The following is a 15,327-nucleotide window of genomic DNA, read 5'->3' on the forward strand; positions in this document are numbered from 1 at the left end:
CACTGCATCAGAAAGTGAATATTGCCTTTAATTTAGGAATCCTTGTACTAATTACTTCCTATTTTGTATAACTTCTCATACAAAACCCACACATAAGCTATTTGTTCTGGGAGTAAAAACGAGGTTGCAGTTTTCTGATCAGGATAAACCAAGAAAAAATTTGTAATGGAAACTTGGTTGCAACCTTTACCACGGAAAACCAGTTCTGGTTTGCAGTGAAGATCGAAAACAGGAAGACCAACTAAAAAATCCAAGAGAAAGAAAAGTACTAAAACAGACTATGGCAGCAAAGGGAAAATAACAGATTTAACAGATGACATGGGCCCTTGGTATCTAGAACGTCCTGCCTGTTAGTATTTGAACTACACTGGCAGAGTTGAGCTCAGCACATCAAGCCCAGAACACAGTTAAGAATGCTGCAAACATATGGATTAGGCATCAGAGTGTCCAGAGTCTGCACTCAGATCCTTCTCCAGCAAAGGCTGAGGTTCAAGTCACAAACTGATCTATGACTCACAGGCAGTGAATCAAATGTCCTGCAAGCACAGGCTGAGATCTGCAACAACACTGTCACCATCTAACACGGAGGATGTGGGGCAGGTGAGAATGAGCAGAGCTCTCCTTTGCTTTCAAGATACCTGGCAGTTTCAGCCATTTGGGTACTTTCCCAGGTGCCCTTCTCGACGCTAGCACAGCTCCCTGTGCCCTGGCTGCTTCCAGTGGCTCACTGATCTTCTTGTCACTTCCCACTTCTGGCTCAGATAGGGATGGAGCTGCTGAGGCTACAGATGATGAACCAGAAGGAACTAATGACCTAGACAAACATCTGAGGAAGAAAATAAGCAAGTAGAATTAAGCTTCATTTTTCAAAACAGCCCCTTGTACCACTACCACCACCTTTAAACTTCTAAAGTCAGATTGAAAAGGCTCTTCTTTTTTCACAATACAAGTCAGTAAAATCCTACTTTGCAAAGAAGGGCTCACAAAGCTGTGAAGTCAAGTATGACAGTACTGTTTCTGGAGAGAAGGAAGTCCTAGTATCTTCAAAGCACATTTCTTTGTAGTAAGCTGGACTCGTTTCATGCCTCCCATCCCTGAAATACTCAGGCATTTGCAACTCTTCAGTCCCAACATACCTGGCTACTAATAAATCAGCTGCAGAAGGGGAAACTGCAGAGCTCAGCAGGTCAGGTTTCAGGTAACAAGCTGTTCAAAAACAAAACCAAATCACTTGCTTGGTAACAGAGACATCAATCACCACAGTGTCACGTAGCTCTCAGCTCAACAAATATCTGCTGTATACTACAGTAAATCTCCATCACCTTCCCTCCAACAGGAATTTTTTGCTACAGAGTAATTCTTCTATCATCCTTGCTCCCAATGCCTACTCCCCAGCCTACCAAATCACATAAACAAGGTATTATGTCAACCTTTTTGCTCAAGCTAAGCGACCAAGCTAGCTCTGAAGAGCTTCAGCCAGTCGGAATGGGGACATTCACCAGCATTCTCAAGAGCTTAGTATCTTTTGTCAGAAGGACTATGACAGTAAGGATGTACTTCTGGATCTACTACAGGAGCTATAGAGTCAGCTGAAGGAGAGAGAAGACGCACTCACCCCTGCACTCATCAGATCCAAAATGAATGACAGCAGTTGGAAAGAGCTTAGCCTGCAGCAAAAGGGGAAAAGAAGGTATCACTGACTGTAGATGCTTTCACAGTTCACTGAACATTAGAGACAGGTTAGACAGCTACAGACAAATTCATGGAGTTCAAGCCAAGGTCACTGAACCATCTATAATTCAGAAAAGGTTACACTTGTGCAGAGCACAGAGCACTCAGAGTAAGACATGAAACAAAATGTTATGGTCTCATACACACAGGTGATGAGACCTGTACAGCAAGTGCTCACTGCAGAGATGCCCTGCCATTCCTTCCCCTCTGCCCCCATATCTCAGCCCACTGTATTGCACCCACATTCTCCACAGCTGAGCAGGTAGCATGAATATGATGAAGAATCTTCTAAGGCCTAAGTAGCTGATAGCAAGAGAAGAAAAATCCAGCTATGCCCTCCAAAATCTATTTTAGATCTTTCAATTACATTTCCACCCTGTCTGCAGTTGAAATTTGTTGAGTTTCACAAGCTTTCCAGGATGCAGTCTATCCTTTTATAAACCCAGCCTGAATTCCTTCTCCTGCTTGTCAGAATAACTGTCATATTCGAACATTTTTTCCATCCAGTGGGTTTGGTTGTTTTGGGTTTTTTGACTTTTACTTCAAAGGAAGTTCCTGTAATTCCTCTCCATTTCCTCCTCTCCTTTTACTGGGCACTGCTGAGAAGTCTGACTTACCTCCCTTGCTGTTTCCCATCTCTTACTGCACACACTGACAAGACCTGCCAGCGCTGCCTATTTCCAGGCAGAACAACCCCCTCTGCCTCTCCCCACGTGTCAAATCCATCAGTTCCTTCGTTATCTTTTGGTCCTTTGCTGGGCACCAGAGTAACTGTAAAACTGGACTCAGAGTGGCCCTGGTTCAATCAAGGAATCACAAGCACATGTGTAGGTAAAGGAGAGACCCACTTACAGAGTTTACTCTGCCACTTACAGTGACCACAGTGTCACACCACACAAAAACACAGTGCTGGAACTGCTCCATTACAAAGCACTACACCACCACATCCCCATGGTGCATCCAAGTGTTCCCAAGGGAAACTCAGAGCAAGAGAGTCAAAATTATTAAGTTTCATGCTAAAAACAGACACTGCCACAAGCACAGGCTTGGGTTTTTAAAAGGGTTTGAAGGTGATTTGCAGAAGATTAATATGATATGGTATAACCAGCTGTACTAGAAAGGATGCTGACAGGAAAATAGTGTATTTATTACCTGCATTACACAACAGTATAATACCACATAAAGAAAAACTAGCTGAAACAATTCTGTTAAGCTTTCAGGAGGCCTCATCCTAAGAGATAGGTAAAGAAACCAAATCATCATAGTGTAAAAGAGGCAAGAACCTTTATAGCCCCAAACTGTATGGAAAATGTTGATTGATGGTCTACATTTTTCCCCTTGATCCAATCAATAAATAACCAGATAAAGACAAGCCACTGCCCCACTTGGAATCACTTGTGTACTTGGGAACTGTGCAGGGCAGACTGTCTGCTCTGGAGATTTCTTGAGCCTCTGTTGCCACCATCAGCCCAGTCTGGATACTGGAATGACTGTCCTTGGACCTGATCCAGCATAGCAATTACCAGAACTCAACAGAACCCTGATCTTCACAGAGGAGGCTGTGGACTGCTGCCTAATACAGAGACTAATAAAACTGTATTAGTGGAAGGCAAAATGAAACAGCTTCACCTGCCTACAAGCTTCAGATGAGAATGTGTTGACATCAGTCCAAAGGCTGGAGGAGACTGTCTCCTCCAGCACAGTCGACGTCGCACTAGGCTGAAGCAGGACACGCTCACCACTCTACTCCAAATCTCAGCTCCTGCTAAAGCAGCCAGGCAACTTCATATCCTTGAACTGACATCTTAGCAAAAATAATTATTTATTGGGTCTTTTAGCATTTCATTCCTCAATCCACAGGGCCTAAGGACTGCCTGCTCCAGTCACAAAGCCGGCTCTCCATAAACTTTTTTAATTAAAAAGTACCAGACATGGTTAGAAACCCTAGAGAAAACTCTCACAAGAGCTTTGATGTTTCCGCTGCATTCATCTATTTAGGAAATGGGTGCCTTAAAAAGGGCCCCCCCAACACACATACACTCAAGCCCTTTTACACACAACATCCTTTTCATGCCAGCTGCAAGTTGGAAAATGAGGTTTTTGTAGTGTGTTAGTGTTGGAATTTTTTAATAACCTCCCCTCTCTTTTTTTCGCCTCCCGACCAATTATCTTGGTAAATAATTAACATTCTGAAGGAGATAAGTAAGCACAGCATCTCGGAGCTCAAAGCCCTTTAGTTCAAAGCCCTGCCCTTTTCTCTTCGTTTCCCTGCTGCCGCCACCGAAACTTCCTTGTCAATCAAGCTCTGGGCACACACATCAAAGCCTCATGTGGGAATGGCCCCAAGGGGTCAGAGAAAATTCATGGCAGGGCCTGTGTGAGGCACAAAGAGAAAAAGAGAGTGAGAAATACAGGCCAAGAGCTAGACAGACACACTCAACCAACAAACACACAGACAGACTGTGCCCCAATATAAACCTCTACCCTATTTACTCACAGGTTGTCAAATAACCATAGCTCTCAGTTTCAGGATCCACGTCCACAACCATTTCCCATTGCTGGCAAAACATCAGTCCAAATGTTTCGGTTCAAAATCTTAATTGAAAGAAACCTAAAGGAGCTAGACAGCAGCTCACAAGTACAGAGTGCAACCTCCTTCCCATGGCTCCTTTCCCTGCATCCCTATCCTTCCCTAGGGGTCAGCCAGCATCAAGTCCCCTCTTGCCAAACTCCCATCCAATAAGTTATTTTTCTTCAATTCAAAGAGACTATTGGCTCACACACAGAACTCTTGGTCTAGCTCCCTTCATGCAGAATTCTCAGGTACCACCCCAGCCCAGCACTCCTGGAAGGTTCAGAAGGCAGGCAATTACCTGCACCTCACTTCTCACCCCAGGAATTCTCTAGCTAGTCACTGGCAGGACACAATGCTGTCCCAGAGTTTTTATAAGACAAAAGTATTTAAATCAGCAGCAATTTCACATTGGAAAAAAAAAAAAAAAGGCAGGCCAATGGAATGATCCCACTGTCCAAGGAATGTCTTGGCATAAAGATGAGAGACTTTAGTAGATGCCGTCCAGGAAAACATACAAGCCCAAAGTCAAAGCCTTTAGCATTCCCTGACACAGCTAAGAATGTAAGAATCATAGAATTTAGGGGTTGGAATGGACCTGACAGATCATCTAGTTCCAACCCCCTGCCCCGGGCAGGGGACACCTCCTCACTTGATCAGGCTGGTCAAGGCTCATCCAGCCTGGCCTTGAACACCACCAGGGTTGGGGCAGCCACAGCCTCCCTGGGCAACCTGTGCCCGTGTCTCACCAGACCAGATCAAACATGAGGCAGACCATTACCTGGAAGCTGTATTCCCAAGTCAGCTGGTAGCTCCACATCTGCAGTTGTTCTAACGCCTGTGCCAGAGTTTTCTAGAAGTACAACTCTGCACTTCCTAACCTCACGGCACAGGGCTCTAATAAGAATATCTGTGATTCAGAACAGATTGTGATAACTCTTGGTCAATCTGAGCCTGTCAGATTGCCCAAAAGAATCAAAGGCTGTTTGAAACAAATAGCCAAAAAGCTCCATTCAGTTATGTGCAGAGAATGACTACAACAGGACTAAGCCCAGAGCGAGGTACCGCAAGCACCCAGCGTTTCTCTTCCTTTGGGCACTGTCCCACTTCTGTCCTGTTGTGCAACCACAGAGATGCCATGTAGAGCAACATGCCATATAAATAAAAATGCTGTATGTTTGTGGATTGTTTTTATTTTTTGTGGGTTTAGGTTTTGGGGGTTTGTTGGGGTTTTTTTGTACAGATGCAAAACTGAGAGCGAAAGAGATTGAATAACTTCTTCAAGGTCACGCAGGATGGCAGCAGCAGAAATGAGAACTAAGTATGCAAGTCCCCAGAGACCCATCCAGGGCTGTAATCACAGGACAGCTTTCGTCTGAAAGGATTAGAAAGTCACTGAGGCAAGAAGAGGAGGAAGCCAATGTCCTGCCTACTGCCTTCCCCATTTAAGAAGTATCATTCCAAATGACCAACTCCTCAGATTTTAAAGAGATCTAACACAGCTTCATCCATTTGCTTAGTTACAGTTGCAGAAGTTTAAATGAATGCTTTCCATTTCAGAGATCTGAAGACCAGCCTGTTACTCATAAAGCCACATTTAGTCTGAAACTATGCGGCTGAGTAACTCCAGTTTGACTCGGAGAGGCAGCAAGAAGCGACTGGGACGCTGCGGTGGAGAGCGCGGTTTGTGACAGCACGGCACCCTGGCTGCAGAGTGGCACACTGGGGCTGCTGCATCTTGCATTCCACGATAAAAATATCCACACTACAACAACATTCCCTGGTGAATCCAGCTGCGATACAGCAGAGAAATGTTTCTGCTTTGGTTTACTGCATGTTTTAAGTAACTTGTCTCTAGAGCACAGAGAATATTTCAGCCAGAACCCTCCCAAATAACACCTCAATACTTCCTTCCTAAGAGATACACAATCAAAACCCCCCAGAACAGAGCACTGCAGATGATGTACATTACTGCTGGGCAGTTGTTCTGTTCCCTGACAGAGTGATGCTGTCAGACCAGGCAGGGGCTGCTGTCGAAGGGAACTTGCAGCTGCCAGAGGGAGCAGCATTCTTTCCGTTACACGATCCGAGAGGATCAGAGTGCCACAGGTCTGCTGTTAGTTTGATGTTAGGAGATGAATAAGAAAATAAGCACTTCAAAGGAACACGAGCATGGAAGGAGAAACCCAAGCTACCAACATGAAATACTGCATAGTACACACACCCCAAACACATAAACTAGCTCTTGGAAAATTCAACCGGAAAGCCGGTGGATCAAAAGGTTCTCCAGCAAGACTGCAAAGCATTGCTGAAACAGAAATAAACACCACAGTCCTGGTGAAAGGGGCAGACCGAGCGGCTCGTGTTTATAACCTGAGAACAAAGCTGCCCAATGTGGACGGCAACTGCCAAAGGAGATGGATATTCTGCGGCCAGCACGGAGGTCTGATCCAGCTGGGGCAGGGGACCTTTAAAATTCATAAGGCAAAGATAAGATTTGAAAACACTGTTTTGAAAAGGCTACTGAAGAAGGAATCCAGGTATAAAGAGCATTCATTGAGCCTCTGAACTGAGATCAGCCTCCAAAACTGACAGCAGCAGAGAACATTTTGGGCAGGATTTGCACTCCGAATTCAGTTGTCCAAGTAAACTCTCACTGGGACTGCAGCCCCAGGCCGTACTCAAAGATAGCATCATGAGGCAGGAGTGGGCAGCCTCTGTGAGCATGAGTAACAGACCTTACACCACAAACAGAGGGTGAGATTGCTACGAAACCCAATGAGATGAAAAAATCCTCAATGGAGAGGCAAAGGGCTAAGACTTTTAGGTGAATTCCATCCTCTGGGCTCTACTAATTGCGATTTTCTTTGCTAGTGAGTACAACAGCCACAAGGCCTGACATTGGAAGTGCTCTGATGAAGTAATTTTTTCTGAAATTGCTCTCAGACTCTTGCCAAAAGCAGAGAAAGTTTCACACTGCCGAGTCGTAGTTGAGTTCCCAGAATGAGCATGCCAGATGTACTGCCCAAACTGGCATTAACAAATAGGATGTGGAACCAGAACCAAAGGCAAAGAAAGGAACAAACAGCTCCTCTGGATTTCTGCCTCAAGGTACATGCCAGAGGAAACACTCGGTGCACTCTAAGATCTGATTAGAAGACCTAAATATTTATGTGGAAGCCTGTGGATTCCTCTAGCTCCTCTGAAGACAGACGATGGCTGCCTAGACTTTTCCAGTGGCTGGTTCCCCTGCTTTCTGCTAACTCTTTCCTAGTATTAACTCAGCAATCAATGATTTTTTTCCACTGACACACCCCAGATACACACCACACAAGTGCCCATTTCTGGGAGGAGAAAGAAGCAACTCTGAAAAGCTCAGCTAGCCTAGAAAAACACAAACAAGCCACTAGAGCTATAAGGCACCCAAAGCCAAGTGCTACAACAGGGAAGCCTGTGGTTGATCAGCTCTGGAGAGCAGAACATTATAAAACACTTCAAGGGACATGAGGAGAAGGCAGCCAGCAAAAACAGCAACAACAAAAAAATCAAAGCAATGCCTTGAAGTCTTTATGGGTTCCAAAAACTCCACGTTGCTGCCAATCTGTGTGTTCGCTATACTGTAAATACACACAGATTTGGGGGGAATTCACTTCAGACAGTTCTTTCGGTCCAAGTACCTTGGCAAACAAGTCGACAACATTTGTCTTTTTTCCTGGTTTTGCCTGCAATTGAATTCAATGAACGTGGTGCCAATCATATCACCTTGAATGGAGTGAGAGGGTGGAGAGAGCAAAGTATTGATAATATGGTACTCCACCATCTGCAGTGACTCCTGTTATTGGCTTTAGCACAAAGTTCAGTAATTTATAAATATTTGAGTGCTCAAATGTGCTTGCATTACTGCCTCAGACACCATCCACTGTTCCCTACAGATAGCACTAAGGCAGTCTGCAGAGTGGAGGTCAGCCTACTGCTAACTCAGGACCTGGTGTAGTGTGAAAACTAAATGCTGAAAGAAAATCCAAAGTGGCTAGATACACCATGGTAGTACCTGTTTTGGAAAAATTAAAAGTCAGGTTATGTGCAGGCAGCTCTGCAAGGGAACCACATTAGGTACCTCCCAGGCAGTCACTGCTAACATGACTGACATGCAGCACTTGGGGCAAAAGCAGCAAATTTTGGCAGTTACATGACACAACCTGACAACCTTAAAGAGATGTACTACTGATAAAGCCAAACTTCCTCCTGAACCTTTCACACATCCTCCAAAACCAACAAAGATGTATCAAAAAGCTTGAGCAATTAGCTGTTCTGTTATTTTACCTGTGCTCCCTTTTCCTTAGGATGTCTGGGAGAACCACATGCTCCACAGTCACTTCACTCATGTTCACATCCTATGTACCACAACACGGTGTTAATCCAGAGCAAGTTTTCTCACTACAGGGATGCTAGATGCTGCCAGGTGACATTAGAGCAAAAGCTCCTCTTTCCCCAGCCCCAAAGCCACATATTTTACAAAGTACCTTAACCATTTGCCTCCTATCTTTACAGAGCACCTTTGTCTTTTCATCTCATTCCTTCAGGGAACAGAAGGGGAGCTCTGACCAAAGCACAAAACGTTTCCCTTCCACAGACCACAGGATGCCTGAAGGGGGAGAGGTCTCCACACAACCAACCTGTACAGAGCCTAACCCATCCAGGACACGGCCAGGCACAGCAGTCTGCCTCTAAACAGAGCATCCCACAGCAACACAGTGGGCAGGGACACAGTGGGAAGGGACGTGACAGCCAGAGCGACTTGCACGCCTGTTTCTGTCTAGAGAAGAAAAGCCCTTCAGCCCCTGCCAGGCACCCAGACCTCATCAGAGGGCAAAGCCTGCCCGAGCAGGAGACACTGCCGCACAGGGCATGCACTGACGTGGCAAAGGTTAGAGGAAAAAGGATTTACAGCGGTAATGGGAGCAAAGCTTCACCCAGAATTAGCCAACCCAAACTGGGATAAGGCACTGTCCTCACAGGTCAGAGCTCTGTGGTCTCTGACAGTACTTCAGGTATCCAGAATGGCACGACAAGTTCTTGGCAGGAATTGGTTTTTCCCTGTTTGATGCTACGTCCAAACAAAATGTTTATAAACACAGAGTCATTCCTGCCATAACAGACCACGACCTGAAAGGCCTGAAGGGCCCCAAGCAAGGGACACAGACTACATGGCCAGTGGCACTGAACACAGCTCTTCCAAGGACAGAACCATAGGCACAAGTCTGTTCAATGCAGCCAGTATCCTGGCTCCAACAGTGAACAAAAAACAGATGCACAGAGAAGAGGATACTAGCTTACATGTAATACTTTACTCTATTACTATTAGCTAGCAATGATTTTCAGTTCAGAAGACTCCTGAGATGGTTTCTATATATTAAGACACTCTAAGTAAATATCTTCCTTGAACTTGTCCAAACTTCTCTTGAACCAGTATATAACTTCTAGTATACACCTGTGACAAGGACTTCCACACTTCAGTTTTCTGATGCATGAACTACCTTCTTCCATCTATTCCAGCTCCTGCTTGCCTCACTTGATGCCACTCAAGAGCAAGAACTCCACCCTTTCCAGCTTCTCTTTGGCATGTTACTCCTTTCCCAGTCACCTCTTTTGCAGACTGAGAAGTCTTAGCCTACTGAGTCTTTCTTTAGGCAGGAGCCATTCCAGACCTCTGATGATCCTCATTTTCCTCTGCACCTTCACCAGTTCCTTTTGAAGATGCAAGACCAGATCTGCACATTATTCACACAAACCCTGGGTCCACACACAGTGATGTTCTCCAGTTTGTTCTGAATACTTTGCATTTGGAAAGAAGGTCATTTTGGATTTGACTGCTACTCAGTAATGAGCTGATGATTTCATCACTGTAAGACTTTGGTCCACAGCAGTAATGATCAATGCAGGATCTAACTGGGCTGCGTATGAAGCTCAAATTATTTTCCCTGCATATGCATCACTTTTACCTATGCTGAGCCAGCTAGGTAAGATGAAAATGCCAAGTCATGCAACTGTTAAGTAATGTGATAATAATCTCTTCATAATATCACATTACAATCCCTAAAAATATTCTAAGCATGAGATTTGACTTTCTTTCCACATTTTGCACACAATTGTAATGATTCTGGATAGTTAAGATAGTGCTTAAAACCTCCATTTTATTTTAATTACACCAAAATTCTCAACACAACTACTTCTTAATTAGATTGATTTGACTATACTGTGACTACATGTGGCATGAATAAAAACATATCTTAAATCAACCTTGGGCTTGACACCCTTTATCTTAATTAGACATTATTCTTTTGTGTTCACAGAGGGGATGTGAGAATTGAGAAGAAAAACTTCCTTAAAACAGCCAATTTGCAGAAAATTTTCACAGAGCATAGTATTTCAAACAGTCCCAGTTCTGTACCAACGTCAAGGCTTTGCCCCTTTGCCATGTGCCACAGCAAGCACTGCAGTCCAAGGAAAGCCACTACAGACTGGAAATGCTTGATACCTGGGAAACTGCCACACATATAACAAGGCCCAGCAGTGGTGCCAGGTATGGAACAAAGGCTTTGACGCAGCAGATTAAACAAAACTCCTGCCATAAAGTTTCTTAATTCAAAGGCAAGGAGATGTCATTTCTGCTGTGGTGTTTCACTGAACAAGTCATGTTTCAGAAGATGTCCAGAGAAACACGAGATGTGCTGAAAACGAGAAAATGAAAGAACAGAACTGCAGGGAGGGGGAGGCAGGCAAGGGGTGAACAGAGGTAAGCAGAGGATTTCAGACTTTTCAGAAGACAGACCAAAGCTAACAAGGGAGGCCAGTGCCAGCATCAGAGGCTGGAGGAACAGGAGGCAGATACAGGTCTGAACATTCAATAGCCTAAAAGCAGCTGCACGTGTATCTCTTCCACATGGCCAAGCCAGGAAATTGTGGAACTTGGAAAGCTCCATTACAAACAACTTCAGAGGCATGCTAATCCCTACCTAATTCACCATGCTGCCTGAAAAGTCCCTTTCTCTATCCCTCTCCCCACTCCAGCCCTTCTGCTCCCTCGGGGGCATCAAGCAAGAATTCTCTCTGCAGCTGCATGAGCCTTTACTCCGCAGGATCTGCAGTGCATCGGTCTGGAAAGGTCCATGCAGTTCTGAATGACAGCACATTTTATACAGGGTGAGTCTGGGACAAAGTCACGGGCAAAATCACTCAATCACTCTCTTAACACGTGTGATTTACACAGCCAAGAGTGTCTGCCCAGGGACTTCAAGACCACCTTATTTGACACTTGCAAAAAATCTCCAGGAATCTGAATTTGAAAATTTGTATTTCAGCTCTTGAGAAGAATTACATCTAGAGAGTGTATAATCCTCAGTGTACACACTGGCTTAAAATAAATTCTCACACAGTGGTTTCAAACAGGTCAGATTTTGGTCTTGAAAACAGTTCCCACATCCAGTCTCACATCTCTTACTGCCCTAGTGCAGCTACAGAGGGAGGAACTCCCCTCAGCTCAGCTCCTGCAGTCAGGACTGCAGGTTAAACACAGCTCAGACCCTGCAGGGCACAGAGTGTGTGCACAAACAATGCAAACCCTCACCCCTGCCCCAGTGTGTCTGTGCCTATTGCTGCACAAGGTGGACCTCTTCTGGTCAAGAGCTCGTGCTCCAAAACACCTGGTTCCACTCGCCTCGGCTGCGCAGAAGTCGACAGGGATCACTGCACTACAAAACTTCTTTGCAAAGCACTAAATCCTGAGGCAGGGCTAAGGGGAGCACAAGCCAGAGAGAATCACAGAGCACATGTGTGAGTCCTTACCTCAAACAGTGTCAGGTTTTCATCGTTCAAGATGATTCTGGGAGGTGCAACAACTGAAGTTAAGAAACAAGTTACAAAAGAGGACCACACAGCAACCAGCACAACAAATACAGCAGGTATGGGAGGGATCACTGCTCTCTGAAGGGGTGACACATTCACCTGCCCACAGAGGCTCCTGCTTAGGCAGAAGCAAAACATGGCTAAGGGAGCAGGTTACACCTCCTTTGCACTGTGAGGCTGTGTTTAGGGAAGATATTCCTCCCCAGGCCATACCTCAGGCATCAACACATCCCATCTGTACCACAGCTAGGAACAAGCTCTGTAAAGTAAGGCCAAATATTACCAACAGCACTTACACAAGTAAAATGGCAAATCCGCATCGGCGAGGTGGCTTCTCACAAAGTCTCTCAAAATGCCAACTGTGGAGAAAGGAGAGAAATATTTGCTGAATTTCATTCGCTTCTTCAAATGTTGGGCAAAAAGGCTAACCTGTAACAGCAGAACTGCACTCTACAATGTCTGGAGAGTTTTCCCCCAAACTACACTGTTGCTATTACAAATATCTTGTTGAAAGAAAACAAACAAACAAAACAAACAAACAAACCATTTCAACATGCTGGTCCTTTAGCAAAATCTAAGGACGCCCAGGAAATCCAACAGCAGCTACAGAGAGCAGCCAGGTGAGACTAACCAGTTATCAGTTTGTGTTCCACACAAAATTATCAAGAAGATTGTGCAGGTAGCTGTGGCTGCCAGAAGAGAATAAGGGGATCTCCAGTAATAACAGTAAGAGCTACTTGGTCTGATCACCTTCTGTGAACTGACAAGAGCCAGAAATGTTCATCCCCTCTTAGTACAGGAGGTAACGCTGTTTCTTCTGGGTTTTTTGGGTTTGTTTTGGATTGGGGATGGGGGTGTTGCTTTACCCCAAAACGCTCTAAGTGTTAACACAGAGGAAGTGGACAAATGCATCCCAGTAACACATCACTTGCACACAAACAAGGGGACAACAAGTGGGATAGCTTCCTGAGTACAAGGCTTTTGCCATGAAGCAGCCTGACAATCTCCACCAAGTAGTCCTGAAAACAAACTCCTCTTAGTGAAGCTAATTAGCCCAGACTCTCTTCTTACTCCGCTCAGGCACCTGAAAAGGACAATGTAACTACCTACTGCTGCTTTTTCAGAGCAGCTTTACTTCCCTGGCCAGCAGAAAGACCTGTCCAGAGCCACTCTCTCCCACCACGGTGAGAGCTGTGGCAGCAGCTGCACAGGCCGAGGGGATCACTCTTACCAGTTTCACTGGGATGGAAGAAGCCCTGCAGCACGTGGCGGTCTGGAAAATGAACTCTCAACACCACCTAAACCCAAGGCAAAGCACATGAGGTCAGTGGTTAATAGCTCCTCTCTAACACTTGTCCTTGGCTTAGAATCTGCAAATATTTTTTAAGTGGGGAGATCTGAGGTATTGACAGAGTAGAAGAGCATCCTGGCTAACAGTGCTGTGCTGCTCCTCAGGGAATAGAGACTGTTTGGCTTTCAAAGGGCCAAGAGAGCTCATCTATCAAAGCACTGGGATGTGCAATGCAGCAACACCCACTCAAAGAGTAGGAGCTCCCTGTGCTAAATGATGCACAGACAATGTGGACAGTGCCTTGTGGACAGGTACAGACACTGGACCAGCATCCCAAGGTGTCCACAGCAGCAGGAACCTCTTAAGTGAAGTAGACCATTTCATTGCCAGCATTGGTCAGAAAGCATTTAACTTGGTAATTGCATTAGGATGATATTTACAGAGCAAAATAAACCCAATATGTAACATTGAATCATTTAACTTTCAATGAGATACTAACAAAATGCCCACAGGAGAGGCAGGTAGGAAAGCTCAGTCACACAGACTGATGCGTGCATGACAAAGGTTTTGAAAGACCATTTCATTGCCAGCATTGGTCAGAAAGCATTTAACTTGGTAATTGCATTAGGATGATATTTACAGAGCAAAATAAACCCAATATGTAACATTGAATCATTTAACTTTCAATGAGATACTAACAAAATGCCCACAGGAGAGGCAGGTAGGAAAGCTCAGTCACACAGACTGATGCGTGCATGACAAAGGTTTTGAAACATCTGGAACAGAAAAGAAGGAGCTGTGCTGCCTGTTCCTGAACCAGGTTATTACAACACAGCTGATTTCACATGGCACAACTGCTATCCAAGTCCCACAACTAACAGGGACAAGAATTTGAAAAGTCATCCTATAAGTAGCTTAAGAGCTTGTCCATAACAACTGAATTCCAAAGTTACTCAGGCCGCAAGTCTGGGCTAGCCAGAGGGACTGGGGAAAGAACAATGATTACCTTTGGGTAACGCTCCAATTTCTCCTTCAGCTGAGACTCCCTCAAAGACTTTGTCATCAGTGGAGCTTCTTCCAAGCGTTTCCTACAGACACAGGAAGGAGACAAGTTGTCACTTCGGTAACTTTACAATGTAGTTTTACTTTATTAAGATAGGGAAAGGTCCAAGCAGGGCTGATGAGAACTGCTCAGCTGTTTCATGCATCTCTCACAGCATTTTCCTCATGTCCTGTAGTTCCTATCCAAAAATCTCATATATGAAATGACTGAGCATCAGCAACAATACTGTATAAAATTACTTCTAAAGTACAAGTTTAAAAATAGGTTCACCACAGCAGATGCCAGAAAAGATACTAAGAGGAGAGGAAAGTTTGCTTAGACTACTCAAGAAGAGATGGACTTATTAATCCAATAAAGCAGAGTCGAAAGTACGATGTGACTACTCCAGGGAGGGAGAAGAACTACTGAAGCTGAAAAACAATGCTGGCACAAGAGTTCTGTTACTTCAAATACAAGATGTTTCTTACTGGCTGGAAATGCAACAAGCTCTGCTAGTCACTGTCACTCTGCTCAGCACCACCTCACTCACAGCAGAAGGGGAACTTGCCTCTCACTCTGCAGCTGTGCCAAACGTTTCCGTACATCATCCACTGTGACTTCAAAAAACTCATCAGGAAGCTCTTCTGGACCATCAGGAAGTGGTTCCAGTAGGTCTAGGTGACACACGAGTGGCTCTCGTTCTACAAGCTACAAAATAAAATAGTTTGAATTGCATTGCTTTGCTCATGCTGTAAGGTTCCTGAAACAAAGTGAAAGGACAATATT

The 15,327-nt window shown here is 44.8% G+C and overlaps 1 protein-coding gene across 1 annotated transcript in view; it reads right to left on the bottom strand.

Moving 5' to 3' along the window:
* Positions 1-1,079: 1,079 nt before the first annotated feature.
* The window catches only part of ASPSCR1 (alveolar soft part sarcoma chromosome region, candidate 1), a 29,779-nt gene continuing 15,531 nt past the window's right edge, over positions 1,080-15,327 (bottom strand). The window contains 8 exon segments of the mRNA XM_009077193.1: positions 1,080-1,120; positions 1,123-1,206; positions 1,616-1,667; positions 12,149-12,201; positions 12,505-12,567; positions 13,440-13,506; positions 14,506-14,587; positions 15,110-15,249. Coding sequence (XP_009075441.1) covers positions 1,080-1,120; positions 1,123-1,206; positions 1,616-1,667; positions 12,149-12,201; positions 12,505-12,567; positions 13,440-13,506; positions 14,506-14,587; positions 15,110-15,249 — 582 coding nt within the window.

This window comes from Acanthisitta chloris, unplaced genomic scaffold, assembly GCF_000695815.1.
Source record: "Acanthisitta chloris isolate BGI_N310 unplaced genomic scaffold, ASM69581v1 scaffold26806, whole genome shotgun sequence".
In the NCBI taxonomy this organism is placed as follows: domain Eukaryota; kingdom Metazoa; phylum Chordata; class Aves; order Passeriformes; family Acanthisittidae; genus Acanthisitta; species Acanthisitta chloris.